Source organism: Elgaria multicarinata, chromosome 7 (assembly GCF_023053635.1).
Source record: "Elgaria multicarinata webbii isolate HBS135686 ecotype San Diego chromosome 7, rElgMul1.1.pri, whole genome shotgun sequence".
Taxonomy (NCBI): Eukaryota; Metazoa; Chordata; class Lepidosauria; order Squamata; family Anguidae; genus Elgaria; species Elgaria multicarinata.
The window spans coordinates 113,736,303-113,760,243 of NC_086177.1; the positions used below are offsets into that span (position 1 = coordinate 113,736,303).

At 48.5% G+C, this 23,941-nt stretch overlaps 1 protein-coding gene across 1 annotated transcript in view; it reads left to right on the forward strand.

Annotated features, from left to right (window-relative positions):
* ZC3H3 (zinc finger CCCH-type containing 3) overlaps nucleotides 1–23,941 on the forward strand; it is a 355,830-nt gene that overhangs the window by 253,148 nt on the left and 78,741 nt on the right. The window contains exons 6-8 of the mRNA XM_063131198.1: nucleotides 4,086–4,170; nucleotides 6,955–7,113; nucleotides 12,689–12,758. Of these exons, the coding sequence (XP_062987268.1) occupies nucleotides 4,086–4,170; nucleotides 6,955–7,113; nucleotides 12,689–12,758 (314 nt within the window). The remainder of the gene's footprint in view (nucleotides 1–4,085; nucleotides 4,171–6,954; nucleotides 7,114–12,688; nucleotides 12,759–23,941) is intronic.

The window sequence follows — 23,941 nt, forward strand, 5'->3', positions numbered from 1 at the left end:
TGTGCGGGGCGGATTGTATGGGAGAAGGCGATCCCACAGATAACCTGGGCCCAAACCACGTAGGGCTTTAAAGGTAACAACCAACACTTTGTACTTCGCCCAGAAACTAATTGGCAGCCAGTGAAGGGATTTTAAAACTGGTGTAATATGGTCACCCCTGGGTGTGCCAGTGACCAACCTGACTCACCTTCCAAAAGCTACATGCATTGTGTGTGTGTGTGTGTGGCTGCCTGTATGTTTCCGAGCCCAATTCAAGGTGCTGGTTTTGACCTATAAAGCCTTACACGGCTTGGGACCACAATACCTGACAGAACGCCTCTCCCGATATGAATATACCCGGTCACTACGTTCAACATCTAAGGTCCTCCTCTGGGTGCCTACTCCGAGAGAGGCTCGGAGTGTGGCAACGAGGGACAGGGCCTTTTCGGTGGTGGCCCCCAGACTATGGAACGATCTCCCTGACGAGCATAATTCTCCTGGCACCAATGCTGCTATCCTTCCGGCGCCAGGTTAAGACTTTCCTCTTTGCCCAGGCATATGGCAGCACATCTTAATCACCCACATGTTTAGTTTTTTAACAGTTTTTAATGCTTTATGTGTGTGTGTTCTGTGTTTTAGAATTTTAAATTTTGTATACTTGTTTTTATCTTAATTTTAGAATTTCTGTAAACCGCCCAGAGAGCCCTGGCTATGGGGGCGGTATATAAATGAAATAAATAAATAAATAAAGCAAGCGTGGGACCAGGAGCACAGCGTAGGAGCAATTGGGGACAGGCATGAGTTGGGGTACACTCCCCGTGAGATGTTGTTGGATGCTTCACCTATAATCTGCCCATCACCCACCAGCTGCTGTTTCCTGCTTGTGTCAGCAAGGACTTGTAAAGGGGTTTCACTGAGGCCAAGGTGGAGCCGAGTAAAACTCTGGCTACCTGAAGGTCACTCGAAGTGCAGGAAGGAGGGCGTTGTGGGCGGGAGTGGTCACAACTTCAAATGTGTCTTCTGGAGCCAGATCGGTGGCTGACCACAGGCGCCCCTTTGCTCGTGGTAGCTGCTGATCTTGCTAGGAGCGGCTCACCTCTAGTATCCAGCTGATTAGGAGAAGGCGATCATCTTTTCTCTGAGTTTGGATTTGGACGAGGAGGTGCAGGGAACACTTATCAAATTTGCAGATGACACAAAATTGGGTGGGATAGCTAATACCCCGGAAGACAGAAACAAACTTCAAAGTGATCTTTATGGGCTGGAGTGCTGGGCTGAAAACAACAGAATGAAATTTAATAGGGATAAATGCCAAGTTCTACATTTAGGGAATAGAAACCAAAGGCACAGTTACAAGATGGGGGATACTTGGCTCAGCAATACTACAAACGAGAAGGATCTTGGAATTGTTGTAGATTGCAAGCTGAATAGGAGCCAACAGTGCGATATGGCTGCAAGAAAGGCAAATGCTATTTTGGGCTGCATTAATAGAAGTATAGCTTCCAAATCACGTGAGGTATTGGTTCCTCTCTATTCAGCCCTGGTTAGGCCTCATCTAGTGTATTGAGTCCAGTTCTGGGCTCCACAATTCAAGAAGGATGCAGACAAGCTGGAGCGTGTTCAGAGGAGGGCAACCAGGGGTCTGGAAACAAAACCCTATGAAGAGAGACTGAAAGAACTGGGCATGTTTAGCCTGGAGAAGAGAAGATGGAGGGGAGACAGGATAGCACTCTTCAAATACTTAAAAGGTTGTCCCACAGAGGAGGGCCAGGATCTCTTCTCAATCCTCCCAGAGTGCAGGACACGGAATAACGGGCTCAAGTTAAAGGAAGCCAGATTCCAGCTGGACATCAGGAAAAACTTCCTGACTGTTAGAGCGGTACAGCAATGGAACCAGTTCCCTAGGGAGGTGGTGGGCTCTCCCACACTAGAGGCCTTCAAGAGGCAGCTGGACAACCGTCTGTCAGGGATGCTTTAGGGTGGATTCCTGCATTGAGCCAGGGGGTTGGACTTGATGGCCTTGTAGGCCCCTTCCAACTCAGCTATTCTATGATTCTATGATCTAGGGACAGGCAAACTAGTAATGTTCAAGATTGCCAGGATTCTCCAAACATCGGCTCATTACTCGGCCCGTGCCCAATTTCCATTCGTGTTTGCCAGAATATTGCGCAAACCGATCGAAAGTGAAATTTGCGCCAATTTCCAAATTTGCGCACATTTTTCCATAGACTTTGGTGGTGGGGCTGATTCAGTCCATGGGGGGGGGGAATTAGGAAATTTGCACAAATTGAACTCGGAAAACTGTGCAAGGTGAACTCGGGCACATATTCCAGGGCATCTAACAGGGCATGGTCCCATGTTTTGTGAGCCAACTCAGAAGTTTCATACATCCCTAGAATTATTGCTGGGGGTTGATTGTTTTATACTTTATTAATGGTAGCCATATAGAAGAGGAAAGCATGGTGTAAATGTCGTACAGCCTGTCTACCCTACATTTGTGATGAGCTGGGAAGCCGGGGCAAACCATGCTTTGCCAGAATATTACCCACTACAGAAAACTTGTTTTCCACATAGTTGCAGTCATCTGGTGGTCAGTTGGCAAGCAATGCACCCTAGGAATTTACTGGGGGCTCACATACACCCCCTCCCAGCCATTTCTGGCCACTTATTGAATCTAGGTAGGCCTGGGCTTTGTGCCAGCACTGGACTCGATTCTGCAGCCGGTGGCCAGAGGCCAGGGTTGGGCAAGGATTCTGGTTGTTTGCCCCCAGCCAGCTCTAGCCTGATGAGGCCCCGTGTCTGCTACTGTGGGCTCCTTGCTGGCTTACGGGATGCAGACATAACTGACCCATTTCTTAAGGCTGCCCACTTCATCCTTGGTGTCTTGGCAAAGTTCTCTTGCCTGTCTTGACTTTTATTTTATTTATTATTCCATTTATACCCTGCCTTTTTCCTCCTCTCCACTTAACCCTCACAACAACCCTGTGAGGTAGGCGAGGCCGAGAGCCAGTGACTGGCCCAAAGTCACCCAAGGGAGCTTCATGGTTGAGCACCTGAAGCTCCCAAGTCCCAGTTGGACACTCTAACCCAGTGGTTCCCAAACTTTTTCAGGTAACCGCCCCCTTGGTTCCACAAACTCATGCCCAGTGCCCCCGACCCTACACTATAAAAATCATTATTCAGAATAGCAGTTTTCAATGACCCACTAAGGAAGATAATAACAATAAAATTCAAAACAGTAACAATTAATTGAATGTTTATTCAAAATCCGAAGCACCCGCCACAGGCTTGCCGAGGGAGGGAGGGAAAAGAAAGCGAACGCCTCTGTTTTGCACCCGGCATGGCGGGGCACACCAAGCAGGATATGTCTCTTCATTAGCACTTTGGTGCTTTTGAAACATTTCAATTCACTATTAAAAGGACTCTTCTTAAACAGTATTAATACATGTGTGGATTCTTCCCCTATATGGCTTGGCACCAAACTACCTTCTCCCATAAAAATGTTCCTGGGTTTTAAAACCTTCTGGACAGGTGCTTCTTGGAAAAGACCACCTCGAGCGCCCCCCTGCCGCCTCTTTGCCTCTTAGCGCCCCCTGCCGCCCCCTTGCCTCTTAACGCCCCCTATGAAATCCCACCGCCCCCAAGGGGGCGGTACTGCCCACTTTGGGAACCACTGCTCTAACCGCTGCACCACACACTGGCTCTTTCCTTTGACTGGCTCTCTCCCTTGAGGCTGTTTGGTGCCGCAAATGAAAACGGTTCAATGAAAGAAAAGGCAGCTCCCATTCTCTACACTGTTTGTCATGCAGGTGGACCTGGGCTGTCGCTGGGAGCCTGTGCATTTCTGTAATGCTGCCTTGAGGAACTGGTCCAATTCATTCCGCCCCTCAGCCAGCCAGGCGTGTAAAGGTCTAACTTGTCCGCTTGCTGCTTGTGAGGCAGCGGCAACACCTCAACCCGTTGAAGAAGAACTTATTCACCCTGTGTGGACTTTACACAATGCCTCCCTGTGTGTTAATCAGTAGGAAATTGAATTCCTTGCAAATTCCATCTCTGAATGAGTTCTCATTTGCGTCTTATTTGTTTCTCTTTCTGTTCATGAACAGCGAAGACGGAACCTGCACACAGCATCTCTGGCTATTCTCCACCTGGTTGCCCCAGCAGGCTGGCCACGAGCCGCTACATCGCAAGGTCTGTATGCCGTCGAAAGAGCCCTGTGGTTCCCCCGTGGAAGAGCGTGAACGGGGCATGTGTCCTCTCGGCCTGGGGTGGGGGGAGAAATTTATATATTTATTAATTTAAAACATTTGTATCCCGCCTTATATCATTAAGATCTCAGGGCGGCGTACAGATAAAAACATACAGTATAAAACAATAAATATGCACAGTTAAAAACAAATTAAGCCACGAACCAAGTTAAAACAATATATAATTTAAAAGCAGTAAACGCAGTTAAAACAATGTGCCATCTCAGTGGATTTCACCATCAAAGGCTTTGTTAGAAAGCCATGTTTTTACTTGATGTTGAAATAAAATCAGTGTTGGCGCCAGTCGGGCCTCCAAGGGGAGGGCATTCCACAGTCTGGGTGCCACCACAGAGAAAGCGCCCATCGTAGCGCATATGTTGCGTTGGTGGGATGCGGAGAAGGGCTCCTCCACTCAGTTCCCAAACCAGTGAGATGGCAGAATCTGTCCATTTCCGAAATTTGCAATGCAGTTCATGGGGTGGGGTGGGGGAAAGTTGTGCAAAACATTCATATATTAGAAAAAGTCCACAGGGAAAGTGCGTGGAAAACAAAGTGTATATTTGGGGAAATGTGCTTTGGGTATAAGATGTCCTTATTCAGCCCCCGGCATCTCCAGCGAAAGGACCTCTGGTAGCAGAGCTGCAGAAAGAACATGGGTGGGAGGGTCTTCCGTCTCCCTTTCAAGGGAGGGAGCCATTTTCTCCCTCTCCCGTAATACTAGAACCCAGTGGGGTCATCTCATGAAGCTGATTGGTGGGAGATACAGGACAGATAAAAGGAAGGACTTCTTCACTATGGAACTCACTACCCCAAGGTGTAGTGACGGCCGCCCATTTGGAAGGCTTTCAAAGGGGGTTGGATACATTCCTGGAGGAGAAGGCTGTCCATGGCTACTAGCCCTGATGGTTGTGTGCTATCTCCAGTATTCGAGTCAGTAAGCCTGTGTGCACCGGTTGCTGGGGAACATGGGTGGGAGGGTGCTGTTGCACCATGTCTTGCTTGTGGGTCCCTGGCCGATGGCTGGTTGGCCACTTTGTGAACAGAGTGCTGGACTAGACGGACCCTTGGTTTGATCCAGCCTCAGGGCGCTTTGTAAAGACAGCTCTGCCAGGGAGCTGCAGGCCAGCGAGAGTGGCCAGGCTGGGCTCAACGGACTGAAGGCCTGGCCCAGTCCAAGGCAGCTTCAAACGTTCCAAGGATCTGCCTTCTGGTGCCTGAAGCAGAAAATTCAAGTAGCTTCACTCTCCTTCCACCAAGTTAACGTGGTGCACATGCCATGGGGAGGTTCTCCTGTGCGGGCCTCATTGAAAGTATGGGACAGATTTTTCGTGCATTTTGTGTTTATTAACTGCCTTGGTGTTTTAAGTCTTGAAATGAAAGTTTGTTTATACCAGGGGTAGCCAACTTGCCCCCGTCCAGATGTATCAGCCTAAAACTCCCATGTCCCCTCAAACTCTTATGCTGCCTAGGGGTGATGGGAACAACCCATGATGGTTAGCGTGTCGTCTGCAGTAAGGGTTATTTTACCTATGGTGGGTTAGCGTGTCGTTCCAGAAAATAAACCGTCATGGCTTAGCGTGTTGTGTGACTCAAATCTTCATGTGCTAGACTGTAAGCATCCGGTCTTCTGTACAACACCAACCAAGCTGTCTTTATTTAATAAATGTTAAATGTTAGTAGCAATACCAAAGAGTATATTGTTGGGTTGAATTGAAGGGACATGTGCCAGGGCCTTTGTTTTGTGTTCTGTAAAACTGAGATTACTTATTTATTTATTCACAATATTTATATACCGCTCCCCATTCAGAATTTCAGAGCGGTGGACAAGATAGAATAAAAACGGGATAAAAACAATTTAAAAGTACATGTTAAAAAGAAACAAAGTGCACAATAAACCACTGCTGGTCATGAAGAGAAGACCTTGTGGGACAACCACATTTTCAGGAGGCGCCGGAAGGAATACAAAGTTGGCGCCTGCCTGACCTCCAGAGGCAGGGAGTTCCATAGGAGGGGGTCCACCACACTGAAGGCTCTTCCCCTGGTGGACCACCATCGGAGGACGGGTCTGTGTGGAAGCACCAGGAGCATGCCTACGAGGGAAGGTTACATCAACTGGGATTGTTTAGTTTGGAAAAAAGGAGGCTAACGGGAGACATGGTAGAGGTTTCCAAAATATGCATGGTAGGGAGAATGTGGACAGGAAGATATTTTTCTCCCTCTCCCAAAATACTAGAACCCGGGGTCATCCCATGAAACATATTGGTGGGAGATCCAGGACAAATAAAAGGAAGTACTTCTTCACACAGCGCATAGTTGAATTATGGAACTCACGACCACAAGATGTAGTGATGGCCACCAATCTGGGTGGCTTCAAAAGGAGGTTGGATAAATTCCTGGAGGCGAAGGCTATCAATGGCTACTAGCCCTGATGGTTGTGTGCTATCTCCAGTATCCGAGGCAGTAAGCCTGTGTGCACCAGTTGCTGGGGAACATGGGAGGGAGGGTGCTGTTGCACCATGTCCTGCTTGTTCATCCCTGGCCGATGGCTGGTTGGCCACTGTGTGAACAGAGTGCTGGACTAGACGGACCCTTGATCTGATCCAGCATCAGGGCAGTTCTTATGTTCTTATGCCCTCGGATGACCTCAGTGGCAGGACAGGTTGATAGGGGAGAAGGCACTCGCTCAGGTAGCCTGGTCCCAAGTTGTATGTCTCTTTCCTCCATTTAGCCGAGCGGTCCAGCGTAGCTTGGCCATCATTCGCCAGGCCAAGCAGAAGAAAGAGAAGAAGAAAGAATACTGCATGTATTATAACCGCTTTGGGAAATGCAACCGCGGTGAGAGCTGCCCCTACATCCATGATCCAGAAAAAGTGGCTGTCTGCACAAGGTATCTGTTCTCCCCCACCCCCCCAAAGCACCCTCTTTCCACAGGTCATGCTCTGCATCAATGCCACCCGCCACCTTGCTTTTGTGGGAAGGGCAATTTGTAGGCAGGACAAGGCGGTTTTGCACTCAAATTCTCACAGTAGTGGGATGGCTTTCAACCTACGTGAGCACTCGGTCAAGCCAAAGGAGAAGCAGGTGAAAAATACGCTCGCACAAGTATATCAGTCACCTTTTCAGACAGAGGAGTGGAGAAAGCATATCAGGCAGAAGGGTGTTAGGGGAAGACGGAGAAAGCGAAGGTCATGGGTGGGGTAGGGGGAAGGAGGGCAGGAATGGCATCACTGGCTGACTGTTTCTTGGATAACAAAGAGTCCTGTGGGATCCATTCTGTCATGTTTCTCAGAACACGCCTGCTTTCGATGGGAGGCAAATGACGAGGCTTGCTAAGTAATCCACAAAGCTTTTATTAAGCAATAAACGTCTCTTCTACCTGAAGAGAGTCTAACCTCTTGGAAACGTCCCCCTAGGCAAAACTATGCAAACTAAGCAAGACTATTGTCCGCTCAAGAAGAATAGGAAACCACTTCCCAAACGCCCGTCATTTCAAATATCCTGGTGCGGAGGCAGGTTCTGGCGTAATCAAACCGACTTTCTCACACCTTCCTTCCGCTCCGTGCGTTTGAGCTTCCGGCGGTCCCTAGCATCAGCTAGCTTGTCGGGATGCTCACCTCCGGAAGAAAGCTTATTTCCCCCTGAGTCTGTAGGATTTGGCCTTGAGGAGATAAGCTCTGGAATGGGCTGACTCCTAGCTGGGGCATCACCCGTGAGAGCTTCCTCCCCCACTGGTACAGGCTGGCTGGTGTCTGGCGCTGCCTCCTCTATTTCCGAATCTGATTCTGATTGATTACCTGAAACACCTTCTCCTAAAACAGGGGCAGTAGGATTAGGCATGACACATTCAAAAAGTCTGTAGGGTTTATTCCAGCAGAAGCTTTCATGGACTCTAGTCATTACCTGCGTTAGCTGCAGGTTATCCTCAGTTGGTGGTTTAGGGTGCCTGCGTACAGGTTTACACACATGTGGGGACACAGTAACCCTGTAAACACTGAGGCCGAAAGTGGAGGTGTGACATTTCCATGCAAATATTCTTGAATTTTATTTTGTGGTATTATTTTAGCTCTGTTTATAGCATCTTGCAGCTAAGCCCTGGAAACACACAAATAACACTTACTTCCTTACTTCTCTTCAAAGCTCAAATGTATAAGAATACTGACCGTTCACAACAGCTGTAATTGGTGTTAATTACTCAGTCTTTAGTTCATCTTTTAGGCACCGCAGGGTTCTAACGTGCCTCCCCTATAAATATTTATTTGACTTTTTTGTCCGTATATAAACTGCTTGACCTGTAGCCCAAAACAATTTAATAGTACTTACAAAATTCAATATAAAATACGACTCCATAAAACAACATTAACACCACTAAGAGAGCAATCCTATAGTTCCCGCCCAGCTTGTGCGTAAAAACCCTTTCAAGGCTGTAGGCAGAACTCTGAAACGGGGAAGAGTTTTTTTTTTTGCGTTTCCCAACTCTACAAGGTCAGAATATGGGGATTTCAGTCTAAGCATTTCTCTCCCATTGCTCATGGGCAGAAGAAGAATACTGCAAGCTCTCCTTCCCTCTTGACTTCTTCCCTGCCAATGACAGCCGACAGGACATAAGATGGAACGGAGGCCTCCGGTCTTAGGGCGTGCCATTGCGAGCATAAGATCGCTCTCTAAGTAACTGAAATAGATATAAAACCCACCCCCAAAATCAGAGGAGCCGCCGCTGCCGCTGTCACCAGTGAAACCACAGACCTCCACAACCTTCCCAAACAAATTAATAGAAGTATAGCTTCCAAATCACGTGAGGTCCTGGTTCCTCTCTATTTGGCCCTGGTTAGGCCTCATCTAGAGTATTGCCTCCAGTTCTGGGCTCCACAATTCAAGAAGGACGCAGACAAGCTGGAGCGTGTTCAGAGGAGGGCAACCAGGATGATCAGGGGTCTGGAAACAAAGCCCTATGAAGAGAGACTGAAAGAACTGGGCCTGTTTAGCCTGGAGAAGAGAAGATTGAGGGGAGACATGAGAGCACTCTTCAAATACTTGAAAGGTTGTCACACAGAGGAGGCCCAGGATCTCTTCTTGATCCTCCCAGAGTGCAGGACACGGAATAATGGGCTCACGTTACAGGAAGCCAGATTCCAGCTGGACATCAGGAAAAACTTCCTGACTGTTAGAGCAGTACGACAATGGAATCAGTTACCTAGGGAGGTTGTGGGCCCTCCCACACTCGAGGCCTTCAAGAGGCAGCTGGACAACCCTCTGTCAGGGATGCTTTAGGGTGGATTCCTGCATTGAGCAGGGGTTGGACTCGATGGCCTTGTAGGCCCCTTCCAACTCTGCTATTCTATGATTCTATGAAATGCCAGTCTTAAGTAAAGAGGTTTCTTACTGGTTTGGGGGCAGAAGGTTTTGAGAGAGAGTCCTACAGCCGAGGTGCTCTGAGCCCTCCTGGATGTCCCATCAAGAAAAGATGGGTCCTGGAATAGTGGGAACAGCAATCCTGGTGGTCTGCTGGCCTCAAGCTGTTCAGGCCTTTATTGGTAATTGAATTGTGCCCAGGAGCTAATGAGACACCATTCAAATGACGAGCGATGGAGAATTAGGGTTAATGTCAGATTCTTTGTGTGTACAGGCAGTTTTTATGCTGTAGGTTGAAGTGCTGAAGTTGAACTTCCCTCCAAGATGCTGATTCAGGGACAACTCACAGATTGCCTTGGGCTGTTTTACGACTTCTTTTCAACTCACACAAGTGTGCGCGCATAAGAGAGACAGACAGACAGACAGAGAACAATTGCAGCATTGTTTATGATCAGGGAAGTTCCAGAACGTACCTCAGTATCGTGGACGTTGTGTTTCATTTAATTTATTTTAAATGGATTGCAAGCCCCCTGGGCAGGGCTCTTCGGTCTGCTACGGTCGGTTTCCTATTGTGCAGCACCTTGAATTTTTAAACGCTTAAGAAATATTAAATTTTTTTTGTTCGTTTATTTACAACTGGAACTCTTCGCCCAAGGGCTCCTGACCCAACGTGCAAACTTGAAAGCTGCTGCAACAGCCGCCTAAAATTGCCTTCCATGCTCAGTTGCTCACATGGAGAAGCTGCATGCGAGCGGTGAAGTGTGGCCGGTTGGCCCTCTGTCACTCAGCTCTTTGGCAGTGGCACCGAAAGAGTCTGTCTGGCTTCTTGTGGTCGCTCCGACTCTTTTTAGGCCGCAGGTTCGTCCAGCGATGCTTGAGGTGGGTAAAGAAAGCAGCATGGCTGGTTTTGCCCCTGACCTGAGGCGCCCTGGCAAATCATAGAATCATAGAATAGCAGAGTTGGAAGGGGCCTACAAGGCCATTGAGTCCAACCCCCTGCTCAGTGCAGGAATCCACCCTAAAGCATCCCTGACAGAGGGTTGTCCAGCTGCCTCTTGAAGGCCTCTAGTGTGGGAGAGCCCACAACCTCCCTAGGTCACTGGTTCCATTGTCGCACTGCTCTAACAGTCAGGAAGTTTTTCCTGATGTCCAGCTGGAATCTGGCTTCCTGTAACTTGAGCCCGTTATTCCATGTCCTGCACTCTGGGAGGATTGAGAAGAGATCCTGGTCCTCCTCTGTGTGACAACCTTTTAAGTATTGGAAGAGTGCTATCCTGTCTCCCCTCCATCTTCTCTTCTCCAGTCTAAACATGCCCAGTTCTTCCAGTCTCTCTTCATAGGGCTTTGTTTCCAGACCCCTGATCATCCTGGTTGCCCTCCTCTGAACACGCCCCAGCTGGTCTGCGTCCTTCTTGAATTGTGGAGCCCAGAACTGGACGCAATACTCTAGATGAGGCCTAACCAGGGCCAAATAGAGAGGAACCAGTACCTCACATACTGGGTTCCACTGTCATACTGCTCTAACAGTCAGGAAGTTATTATTATTATTATTATTATTATTTATTTATATAGCACCATCAATGTACATGGTGCTGTACAGATAACACAGTACATAGCAAGACCCTGCCGCATAGGCTTACAATCTAATAAGTTGTAGTTAACAATAAAGAGGGAAGGAGAATGCAAACAGGCACAGGGAAGTGTAAACAGGCACCGGGTAGGGTAAAGCTAATAGTATAGAGTCAGAACAAACTCAATATTTGAAGGCTATAGGGAAAAGAAAAGTTTTTAGCTGAGTTTTAAAAGCAGTGATTGAGTTTGTAGTTCTCAAGTGTTCTGGAAGAGCGTTCCAGGCGTAAGGGGCAGCAGAAGAAAAAGGACGAAGCCGAGTAAGGGAAGTGGAGGTCCTTGGGCAGGCGAGAAGCATGGCATCAGAGGAGCGGAGAGCCCGAGCGGGGCGATAGTGTGAGATGAGAGAGGAGAGATAGGGAGGAGCTAGACCGTGAAGAGCCTTGAAGGTCAGCAGGAGAAGTTTATATTGGATTCTGGAGTGAATTGGAAGCCAATGAAGAGATTTCAGAAGTGGAGTGACATGGTCAGAGCGGCGGGCCAGGAAGATGATCTTAGCGGCAGAGTGGTGGACAGAGACCAGCGGACTGATGTGAGACGAAGGAAGGCCAGAGAGAAGAAGGTTGCAGTAGTCCAGCCGAGAGATAACCAGTGCGTGAACGAGAGTCTTGGCAGAAGAGACAGACAAAAATGGTCGAATCCTGGCAATATTATATAGGAAGAAACGACAGGATTTAGCTACAGCCTCGATGTGAGGAGTAAAGGAGAGCGAGGAGTCAAATATAAAGCCAAGACTACGAGCTTCCTTGACCGGAGTAAGCGTGACATCGTTGACAGTAAGAGAGAATGAGAGGTGAGGAGAAGGTTTAGGAGGAAAAACAAGCAATTCAGTCTTTGCCATGTTAAGTTTCAAACGACGATGAAGCAGCCAGTTTTTCCTGATGTCCAGCCGGAATCTGGCTTCCTGTAACTTGAGCCCATGATTCCGTGTCCTGCACTCTGGGAGGATCGAGAAGAGATCCTGGCCCTCCTCTGTGTGACAACCTTTTAAGGATTTGAAGAGTGCTATCCTGTCTCCCCTCCATCTTCTCTTCTCCAGGCTAAACACGCCCAGTTCTTTCAGTCTCTCTTCATAGGGCTTTGTTTCCAGACCCCTGATCATCCCCTGATCACCCGACAAGGGCGGGTTCATGGCTGCTGAGCAAAAGTGGACTACAGTACGTAATCTACAGATGTGCTTCACAGCTGTTCTGAACGCAAGAACTGGATGTGTGATGTGCTCTAAGCGGATGTGGCATGAAGTTAAAACGAGCCTAAATTGGTCAATGGCATCCTTCGATTTGGAGGCAGGAGCAGAGATGTCCATAGGTGGAAAGGCCTTTCGAATGAAACACCTGCCCTTGAACGTGACTTTTGTGTGTGTGTGTGTGTGTGTGTGTGTGTGTGTGCTGGTAAAAGTTTAACACGCTTCTTTCGAGTGAATATTTTCAGGTATCGGGAGTTGCCGTCTCAAAGCCTTTCCTCTTTTCTGGTCCTCTCGACAGGTTTCTCCGTGGCACGTGCAAGAAGACGGACGGGACGTGTCCTTTTTCACACAAGGTTTCGAAAGACAAGGTGCGTCCGGCTCGGTCCCAAACTGGCTCAGAGGGAGGCAGCCCCTCAGTGGCCGCAGGAGGAGGGGGGAGAAGGGAGGGGGGAGGGCTCAGTTTCGGAGCATCTCAAATGGCATTCATTTGGAAATTGCCTGAAAAAGCTGTTCAGGCTCGTCACGGGGCCGCTTTGAAGAATGAGAGCAGAGTGTGCTTGTTTCGCCAGCGTGATGTATCAGTAGTTTAGTGCAGTAAGCAGGGTGCCAAGTTCAAAGCACCTGAGGCTGTCTGCCACATCAAGGAGAGCGCCCTAAGCCTAAAAGCTGGCCGCCACGATCACACACGCCATTGTGCGCCAATTCATACCCTAGCCAGAGGGTTGGCACCCGGGGGCAGGTTTTGGCTCAGGTCAAGTGGGGCACTGGACTCCTTCGCCACAAGTCGAAACTACCCATTCTGAAGATCACATCCAGAACTCCAACAGGAGAAGTCAAAAAGTTCTCATTCCAGGATCACAATTTGCCTATCTTAAAATCACATTGCGGCTGCAAAAAAAACCACAAATGCTATTTTGGGCTGCATTACTAGAAGTATAGCTTCCAAATCACACGAGGTACTGGTTCCCCTCTATTCAGCCCTGGTTAGGCCTCATCTTGAGTACTGTGTCCAATTCTGGGCACCACATTTCAAGAAGGATGCAGACAAGCTGGAGCGTGTTCAGAGGAAGGAAACCAGGATGATCAGGGGTCTGGAAACAAAGCCCTATGAAGAGAGACTGAAAGAACTGGGCATGTTTAGCCTGGAGAAGAGAAGATTGAGGGGAGATATGATAGGTACTCTTCAAATACATAAAAGGTTGTCACACAGAGGAGGGCCAGGATCTCTTCTCGATCCTCCGAGAGTGCAGGACACGGAATAACGGGGTCAAGTTACAGGAAGCCAGATTCCAGCTGGACATCAGGAAAATTTTCCTGACTGTTAGAGCAGTACAACAATGGAATCAGTTACCTAGGGAAGTTGTGGGCTCTCCCACACTAGAGGCCTTCAAGAGGCAGCTGGACTAAGGGATGCTTTCGGGTGGATTCCTGCATTGAGCAGGGGGTTGGTCTCGATGGCCTTATAGGCCCCTTCCAACTCTACTATGATTCTATGAATGCGATGGGACATCACAGGAGAGGTGGGCTGTAAGGCTATGTTCAGGCCAGTGTGAATGCATGAGCATAGAAATTGTTATTAGCAAATTTCCATTTATCATGATGGGGGAGTTAAATGGAAGGTTTTGTATTGCAAGGTTCTCTGGGGGGTGTCCAGTGTGTCTCCCTTTTCTACCCTCACCCAGTCTTGGAACCCTGTCATTGGGTGCCAGGCCACCCAGGATCAGGGTTGTGATTGGGGTGGGAGGGACAGTTTTGCCTTCCCCGCAGAAGCTTCTCCAAATGTAGCTCTTTAACATTTTAGGTCACAGAAATGGGAGGTGCAAAAGAGGTAAATTGGGGAGGGCCTAAATCAAGACCCCGCCCACTGGCACTCAAATACTGCTGCTCCCTGCGTAATGTCCCACTTCCTTTCTTCCTGCGCAGGAGTCCTGTTTCCAGAGCGTGAGATGTTTTAGGTGACATTTAGGGGCAGGAATGTGGGACTTGCTTGTTAGAGATGGAGAGGACTGTTTGCTTGACATTTTCCCGAGGAGAATCTTTCTAAAAGGGAGGCCCTTGCTGGCTCATGGTCCCGGTCAGGCCATTGAAGGACGGCCTTCAGTTCTCTGTCTGCCTCCCCTACCTGGTGGTATTTGTGGCTTCTCCACTTTGATTAAAAGAAGGCAAGCAGGGCAGGATCTGTGCTACTGCTTTATAATGGCTTATAACGGTATTGACAACTGTTGGGGCCCAGGACGCATTCCAGATACCGTTTTCAAACCACGTTCAAAGGGTTATACACTGCTTGGTGTGGATCTGGCCCAGGTGCCTGACAACATTTCCATGAGAATCTTGAAGGTGCTAGGAGCAAAGCCAGCTGAAATCTCAGAAGTTGGAGAAGTGGATAAATATGATTTCTGGGGGCCAGGATTGTAATGCTGTGTAAAGCTCCCTGCTTCTCCCCAGAATTCGCCAAACCAGAATAAACGACGCAAAATGCTAAAATCATGCAGCGTAAATGCTGCAAAATGAAAACGCCGTGCGTGTCTTCCTTTCTTTTCTTTAGAGCACAGGCTAACACATCTCTAGACCCAAGTAGATGTTACTGGGTTCCTTGAAAGTTCGGCCCTTATTAAGCGATGGCTCCCCCCAAAGCAACTGCCTGCCGTCGCATTCGGAAGGTCTTGTTCGCTGCTCGCATTGAGTTTGGAGATTCTGGCCGTGTCTCTGCCCGGATGGGCTGAGAGACGAGCCTTTGGCTGCCTTTGCTGAGCTCAGAGCCCGTTGGCTGTGATTTATAGCCGAGGGAGAGCTGGCTGCCCGGAGCAAGGGTCCGCTTCGGCACTCGCTGCTGTAGCTTCCTGTTAACCTGGTGATTACCAGGAAAGGTGGTGTTAGCCTCATTTATCAAAGTGCCACCCAAAGGGAGTGGCTGGTGAGTTAATTCCCGCCGCAGATATGGTTTTCTGCTGCACTCGGACTTCCCTGTAAATGGCCCCGGTGAATCCCCTTGTCTTTCCTTATAAAGGTGGCTTTTTCTCGCTGTGCGTGTGTCGGGTACAGGATCGAAATTTTGGCTCAGAGGCATTTCTTACCCTACTTCTCATTATGGAGCCAGGAAGTTGCTGGCCTCCAGCCGGGGATGCGGTAGGATCAAGCCCTCTGGTTTTATCTTTCTTTTCCAGTCATCAGGGTGCAAATAAGGTGTGGTCGTCTCTACTGACTTGGCAATGGGTCCTAATGGTGCATGCCACACAACACCACCCGCAAGGAAACACACAACCCAAGCCTTATTAAAACAAATTAGTCAATTTCCTCTTTGAGCTTGGAACCTGTTACGCCCCTATCTGGACAGGGATAACCTGGCTTCAGTTGTCCATGCTCTGGTAACCTCCAAGTTAGATTACTGCAATGCCCTCTATGAAGGGCTGCCTTTGAAGACGGTTCGGAAGCTACAGCTCGTGCAAAATGCAGCGGCCAGATTGATTTCGGGAACCAGAAGGTTTGACCATATACCACCTGCTCTAGTCCGCTGGCACTGGCTGCCTGTATGTTTCCGAGCCCAATTCAAGGTGCTGGTTTTGACCTATAAAGCCTCACACGGCTTGGGACCACAATACCTGACGGAACGCCTCTCCCGACATGAATATACCCGGTCGCTACATTCAATATCTAAGGTCCTCCTCCGGGTGCCTACTCCGAGAGAGGCTCGGAGTGTGGCAACGAGGGACAGGGCCTTTTCGGTGGTGGCCCCCAGAATCTGGAACGATCTCCCTGGCGAGGCTCGCCTGGCACCAACGCTGCTATCTTTCCGGCGACAGGTTAAGGCTTTCTTCTTTGCCCAGGCATATGGCGGCACATCTTAATCACCCACATGATTAGTTTGTAATGGTTTTTAATTGCTTTATGTGTGTATGTTCTGTGTTTTAGAACTTTACATTTTATATACTCGTTTTTATCTTAATTTTAGAATCTCTGTGAACCGCCCAGAGTGCCCCGGCTATGGGAGCGGTATATAAATGAAATAAATAAATAAATAAAACATACAAGGGGGGGGGAACAAAACCATAAACGTTTAAAATACACAACAAAATTATAAGACATTAACATAGATGGAGGGCCAGACTATTCTCCAAAGGCCTGCTGGAACAAAAAAGTTTTAGCCTGCTTCCGAAAGCCCATCAAGGAGGGAGCCAGCCTAGCTTCCCCGGGAAGAGAGTTCCAGAACACCGGAGCAGCCACTGAGAAGGCCCTCTCCCATGTCCTGATGTCCAACATATACAAATAAATGAATATACAAATATCTATTTGTATCCCGCCTTTTGCCCAATGCTGGGCCTCAAGGCGGCCTTACAAAGTTTAAAACATACATGGGGGGGGGGGAGGGAAACAAAACCATAAACAATTAAAAAATACACAACAAAATTATAAGACTTTAACAATGTACATTCCCTCACGCCAAACCCCTGCCTCCTGACCCCAATTTTGTTTCTGACTTGATGGGGTAAGGAGAAGGGGTTTCAAAAAAAATTTCCCGGTGCAGTGGGGCTGGGGCTGCTGCACGTGTGTCCATGTACCGGTCACAAAACACCCTTCAGTAGGGAGTGGGATTTCTTCTACGCCACCTGCCCTGGGTGTGTGGGCACGGCCAGGACTGTACGGGAGGCGTCTTGCTGAGCTTCGGAACTGGGCGTCTCGCTTGCCGCTGTTGGGGAAGAAGATTCTTCCTCCTATTTATTTATTAATTTATTTATATTTATTTATTACCTTTTTGTACTGCCCAATAGCCGAAGCGCTCTACTAAGCCGAAGCATCCTCTGCTAAGAGGATGGTTAGAGAACCTGTCTGCAGAATGGATTCCAGGGATGGCTCTCTGCGAGACGGCAGTTTCAGGACTCTCTCCAAGCTGGAGGTCTCCTCTGAGCCTTTAATCCCGACAGGGTTGTGAGAGGACCAGCATCCTTGGTCTTGGGAGCGCCTGCTCTGGCTCCCTGGATGTGCTGGACTTCAGTCCAGTCCTGGGTGTCTTACACTTGGGGCTAAGGCGCAGTAAGGGGCAGGTGGCCTTATATATGCAGAGCGTGCTTGTACCCTATTCCTTGCCCCACGTCAGTCCCATAGGTCCGCGTCGGCTTGTGCAACCTCAGCTTGGGAGGAGAGAAATAGCACTGGCCTCTGGACCCTCCTCTTTGAGTCCTGCGGTAGAAGTGACGCAAGAGTGCCTGAAGCTGCCGCCCAGCCCACGTGACTCTTGCCTGGACTAGTGTTGCACGCTGGGGAGCCCTTCCCAAGAAGAGGAGGTGAGCCAAGGAATCTGGCTCAAAAAGGCCGGAATGCAGGCCAGGCAGGCCAGTGGGGTAGGAAGGGAACTGGCAAGACAGCTGCGCCCTTATCCGGACAGAGATAGCCTAGCTACAGTGATCCATGCTCTGATAACCTCTCGTTTGGATTATTGCAATGCGTTATACGTGGGGCTGCCTTTGAAAACGGTCCGGAAGCTTCAGCTGGTACAAAACAGGGCAGCACGGTTACTAACAGGGACTGGCTGGCGAGATCACATCACGCCAGTCCTTTTCCAGCTTCATTGGCTGCCAGTCCAGGTCCAGCCCGATTCAAAGTGCTGGTATTAACATTTAAAGCCTTAAACAGCTTGGGGCCAGGCTATCTAAGGAACACCTCCTCCCATATATACCGGCCCGGACCCTAAGGTCATCCTCAGGGGTCCTTCTCCGCGTGCCCCTGCAAAGGAAGTGAGGCAGGTGGCTACCAGGAGCAGGGCCTTCTCTGCTGTGGCACCCCGGCTGTGAAATGAGCTCCCTAAGGAGGTTCACTTGGCACCTACATTATATGCTTTTAGGCGCCAGGTGAAGACCTTTTTATTATCCCAGCATTTTAACAGTCTGTAAATAAATTTTAACTCGGTGTTTTAAATTTGTAATTTTGCATTGCTGCTGTTTTTATCTGGTTGAGCTTTTATATTGTATTTTATATTATGGTTTTATACTGTTTGTTTTATACTTTGAATGTTTTTAATTTTTGTGAACCACCCAGAGCGCTCTGGCTATTGGGTGGTATAGAAATGTAATAAATAAATACATAAATAAACTGGAAAAGGTAGGAGTGGGAAGGATGGCTGGGGTTGGAAACTGCCCAGCCCTCTATATACAACTGTTAAAGATGCAGGAGTCTGTCCTCCTTTTCATACGATCATCCTTCAGGCTATATAGAACTTTCCTTAATTAATTTACAAAATCACCTTGTCAAGCCATCAAGGCATAGTGTGGAAGTGAAATCCATGACCTAATGGGCATTGCCTGGAAAAAATCTTTCTTTTGTCTGTCCTGTATCTCCCGCCAAACAGTTTAAATGAATGTCCCTGAATTCTAGAGAGTGAGAAAAACGTGTCTATCATTTTCTTCCACATCATACCTAATAGGGTCTTGCTATTTACTGTGTATAATCTGTACAGCACCATGTACTTTGATGGTGCTATATAAATAAATAAATAAATAATAATAATAATAATAATAATAATAATAATCCATGCTGTTGTTACACAGGCAAAGAATTCAAAGTGAGGGAAGCTGACTTTCTTTCTTTTAACTCATTTAATTAAATTAATGTATGTACGTGCTACCTCATAGGGAGATGCCCTCGGGTCAATTTGCAATGAAAAGTATCAACACGTTGAAATATTAAAACTTGTACAAACCTTACAAATATTAAAGAGTCTGCGGTGAAGGTAATATTCAGAGCAATAGATTAAAGATGAAATGCTTGCTGGAAGAGTTTTAACCCAGAATCTAAATGCAGACAGTGATGGTGCCAGGCAGATCTCTCTAGGAAAGGCATTCCACAGACAGGGGGCCACTGCAGGGAAGGCCCTTTGTCTGAAGATGACCTTAGCAATCGGGCAGGCACATACGGAGGAAGGTCCTCCTTCAGGTAGGCTGGTCCTAAGCCATTTAGGGCTTTACAGGTCAGCATCAACACTTTGAATCAGGCCCGGAAACTGACTGGCAGATGGTGCCGTTGATGCAGCACTGGTGTAACATGTGCAAAATGCCCAGACCGCAGTGGTGGGAAAGGAAAGGGCAGAAACTAATCATGTTTAAGAAGGGCAGAGAGGAGCTGGTGGAGCTATTTGACCGAGGGGATTCGCTGAGCTTGCCCAGCAAAGAAAAAGCAGTTCCAGGAAGAGCTGGATTCTAGCTTGCTTTCCTGAAGGTCCAGGGTTCAAGTCATAGAATCACAGAATCATAGAATAGCTGAGTTGGAAGGGGCCTACAAGGCCATCGAGTCCAACCCCCTGCTCAATGCAGGAATCCACCCTAAAGCATCCCTGACAGAGGGTTGTCCAGCTGCCTCTTGAAGTCCATTAACCATAGCAGGTGCTGACATCCAGAGTCCCCCCCGAAAAGAATATCAGAAGAGCCCTGAAGCTGAAACAGACCCAAACCCCTGTCTAGTCCAGTGTTCTGTTCTCACAGGTGCCCCCATGGGGAGCCAACCAGCAGGACCTGCAACCTCCTTCTCTCTGGCCTCCCCTCATCTCACCTCACATCAGTCCGCTGGTCTCTGTCCACCACTCTGCCGCTAAGATCATCTTCCTGGCCCGCCGCTCTGACCATGTCACTCCGCTTCTGAAATCTCTTCATTGGCTCCCAATTCACTCCAGAATCCAATATAAACTTCTCCTGTTGACCTTCAAAGCTTTTCACGGTCTAGCTCCTGCCTATCTCTCCTCTCTCATCTCACACTATTGCCCCGCTCGTGCTCTTCGCTCCTCTGATGCCATGCTTCTTGCCTGCCCAAGGGTCTCTACTTCCCTTGCTCGGCTTCGTCCATTTTCCTCTGCTGCCCCTCATGCCTGGAACGCTCTTCCAGAACACTTGAGAACTACCAACTCAATCACAGCTTTTAAAACTCAGCTAAAAACTTTTCTTTTCCCTATAGCTTTTAAACTTTGAGTTTGTTCTGACTCTATACTGTTAGCTTTACCCTTCCCGGTGCCTGTTTACACTTCCCTGTGCCTGTTTGCATTCTCTTTCCCTCCTTATTGTTTACTACAACTTTATTAGATTGTAAGCCTATGCGGCAGGGTCTTGCTATTTACTGTGTTATCTGTACAGCACCATGTACATCGATGGTGCTATATAAATAAATAATAATAATAATAATAGGACCTGAAGGCAACAGTTTCCTAGCACCTGGGATGGAGAGGCAACCTGGCTCCAATGCTGGAAATGAGAACTGCTGCTCGAGTGGTGGTGTATAAGGGAGGGACCGTGCGGGTCTTGGCACAGCCCTGCACACCTGGACACATGAAGTGCCAACCAAGCCAGCTTTACCTGAATTAAAACGTACAATTTTTCTTTTGATAGCAATTCAGCTAGAGATCTGTCGTAGATAATCGTGTTCTACCTGATTACCTGTTTGGATTTTTTTTTTAAAAAAAAATAGGCTGGAGTGCTGGGCTGAAAACAACAGAATGAAATTTAAGAGGGATAAATGCCAAGTTCTACATTTAGGAAATAGAAACCAAATGCACAGTTACAAGATGGGGGATACTTCGCTCAGCAATACTACAAACGAGAAGGATCTTGGAATTGTTGTAGATCGCAAGCTGAATATGAGCCAACAGTGCAATATGGCTGCAAGAAAGGCCAATGCTATTTTGGGCTGCATTAATAGAAGTATAGCTTCCAAATCACGTGAGGTACTGGTTCCTCTCTATTTGGCCCTGGTTAGGCCTCATCTAGAGTATTGCGTCCAGTTCTGGGCTCCACAATTCAAGAAGGATGCAGACAAGCTGGAGCGTGTTCAGAGGAGGGCAACCAGGATGATCAGGGGTCTGGAAACAAAGCCCTATGAAGAGAGACTGAAAGAACTGGGCATGTTTAGCCTGGAGAAGAGAAGATTGAGGAGAGACATGATAGCCCTCTTCAAATACTTAAAAAGTTGTCCCACAGAGGAGGGCCAGGATCTCTTCTCGATCCTCCCAGAGTGCAGGACACGGAATAACGGACTGAAGTTAAAGGAAGCCAGATTCCGGCTGGACATCAGGAAAAACTTCCTGACTGTTAGAACAGTACGACAATGGAACCAGTTCCCTAGGGAGGTTGTGGGCTCTCCCACACTAGAGGCCTTCAAGAGGCAGCTGGACAAGCATCTGTCAGGGATGCTTTAGGGTGGATTCCTGCATTGAGCAGGGGGTTGGACTCGATGGCCTTGTAGGCCCCTTCCAACTCTGCTTTTCTATGATTCTGATTCCCAGGGGTGGCAGGTTTTTAAAAGATGTTGCTTTGAATCTCCGGCTCTTCCTCAGGTTGTGTGGCGCAAGTTTGGCACAAGCGTGGAGGGTTGTCATCTCAGGAAAACCGGCTGTGTACACAGGCCCTTGGGTTGGCAAAAAAAGCAATGTGCCGGACGATTTCGTGGGTCCCTCGTGGTCTCAGAGGCCTGTCGGGAGAGAGAAGCCTTTATAGATTCCCTAAGAATCTAGAGCAGGAGGAGGAGCGTGACGCCTGAACAGCTTTCCTGGTTTGGAGAGTGGGTCATTGTGGGGAGTGGGCACCTTAGCGGTCGGGCCCCACGTGGCTGTCCCCCTCCAGCGGGCAGCCCGTGGAGAGGAGGCCGCCCGCCTCCCGTGTGTGAGGGGCTGGGTTTGTGGAGGAAGGTTAGCGAGAGGCTAGGTCTTGGGCTGAGGCAGGCTGCTGTTCCAACAGCTTTTCCCCTTCAGGGACTTGACAAGAATCAGCATTTTTCTCCCTAATAGAGCTTCAAAACTCTGTTGTGAGCAATTTGGAAATTCACGTTGAGTTTCGGGTTCATTAGCTGCCGGCTCGCAAAGGCGGGCGCATCTTCGGAGCTGCCTAATATGGCCGCAGCGCACTGGCGCCTTGCATTAATGTTATTGTTATTTGCGTGGACATAGCGGGGTGCAAACAAGGTTAATTGAAATGAGAACGCCGCTTCCTCTTTGTAATGGCTCAGCCTTGACAGCTGGGAGGAGTTGGGTTTTGCATAAGAGCTGGCTTTATTATCCCTTTTTATTAGAGCTAATTTGATCTCTATATCAAAACCTACATTAAGGGAATCGTTTACGGTCACGCCACCACCGGCAGGATAGACAGCCCCAGAGCCCTGTCCTTTATTTTAATGTCTGCAGTTAAAAGACAATTAAAAATAAACTCTTTGCTTTTAAAGCCCGCTTTGTTTTCTTTTAGTCTTCCATCTTGCTGCCCCCTCCTCTCCCCCCACCCCACGCCCGCTTCTCACTCGAGTGAACTAATTCAGTTAAAGCCCCTAGTATGTCCTTTGGGGGAAAGTTTTCATTCCCCCCCCCCCCCCGGTCTAGCATCGTCTGTGCTTATTGCGCATTTGTAAATATTGGTTTGAGGATACCTGAACCTGCAGGATTTAAGATGATGGCATTTAACAGAAGGATTGCTTTCCTGCTGGACAGTAAGCCAATTTTCTGTCGAAGGGAGCAGCAGGAAGAAAGGAGAGAGCTAGGAGTGGAACTCCAGGGGTGAAGGCAGCCAGGCTTCCAGAACAACCGCTTTGCAAGCCATCTGGTAGCTCTGGGACTTGGGGCGGAGCTGAAGAGCTAAGATCCTTCCTTCCTTCCTTCAGACGAGGGCAACCAGGATGATCAGGGGTCTGGAAACAAAGACCTATGAAGAGAGACTGAAAGAACTGGGCATGTTGAGCCTGGAGAAGAGAAGATTGAGGGGAGATAGGACAGCACTCTTCAAATACTTGACAGGTTGTCACACAGAGGAGGGCCAGGATCTCTTCTCAATCCTCCCAGAGTACAGGACATGGAATAGTTAATGGAAGCCAGATTCCAGCTGGACATCAGGAAAAACTTCCTGACTGTTAGAGCAGTACGACAATGGAATCAGTTACCTAGGGAGGTGGTGGCCTCTCCCACCCTAGAGGCCTTCAAGAGGCAGCTAGACAACCACCTGTCAGGGATGCTTTAGGGTGGATTCCTGCATTGATCAGGGGGTTGGACTCGATGGCCTTGTAGGCCCCTTCCAACTCTTATGATTCTATGATTCCTTCCTTCCTTCCTTCCTTCCTTCCTTCTTTCTTTCTTTCTTTCTTGTTCTCCTCTGGAGGTGAACGCCCTTTGTAGCCGGAGAGCCACTCTAGAGAGGCGATGTAAGGAATGCTTTGATGGTACTGAACTCAGCACGGCCAATTCCGACTGGCAGGGGATCTTTGGGGGTCCATTGCAGGCCCCCTGATCTTCTGATGGAGGTCGGGGGACCTTTCATACACGCGAAGCATGTGCTCGGCCATGGGGCTATGGGCCCGCCCTTCCGGTAGCTGTTAAGATGGAGAAGTGGAATTGTCACAGCAGGGCAGTAATTTCTTTTTAATTACAGCAAATAGCTGGAGGTAAAAGTTTTGCGGTTTGCGGCACGCATGCTGGGTGTTCACACATCTGTCTCTGCACACAGTTGGCTTGGCTTGGCTTATTTATGTCCCCAACACCTGTAAATAATTAGGCCTCAAATTATGAGTTATGGCACGAGCTGTCCGAGCACCGGAGGAAACG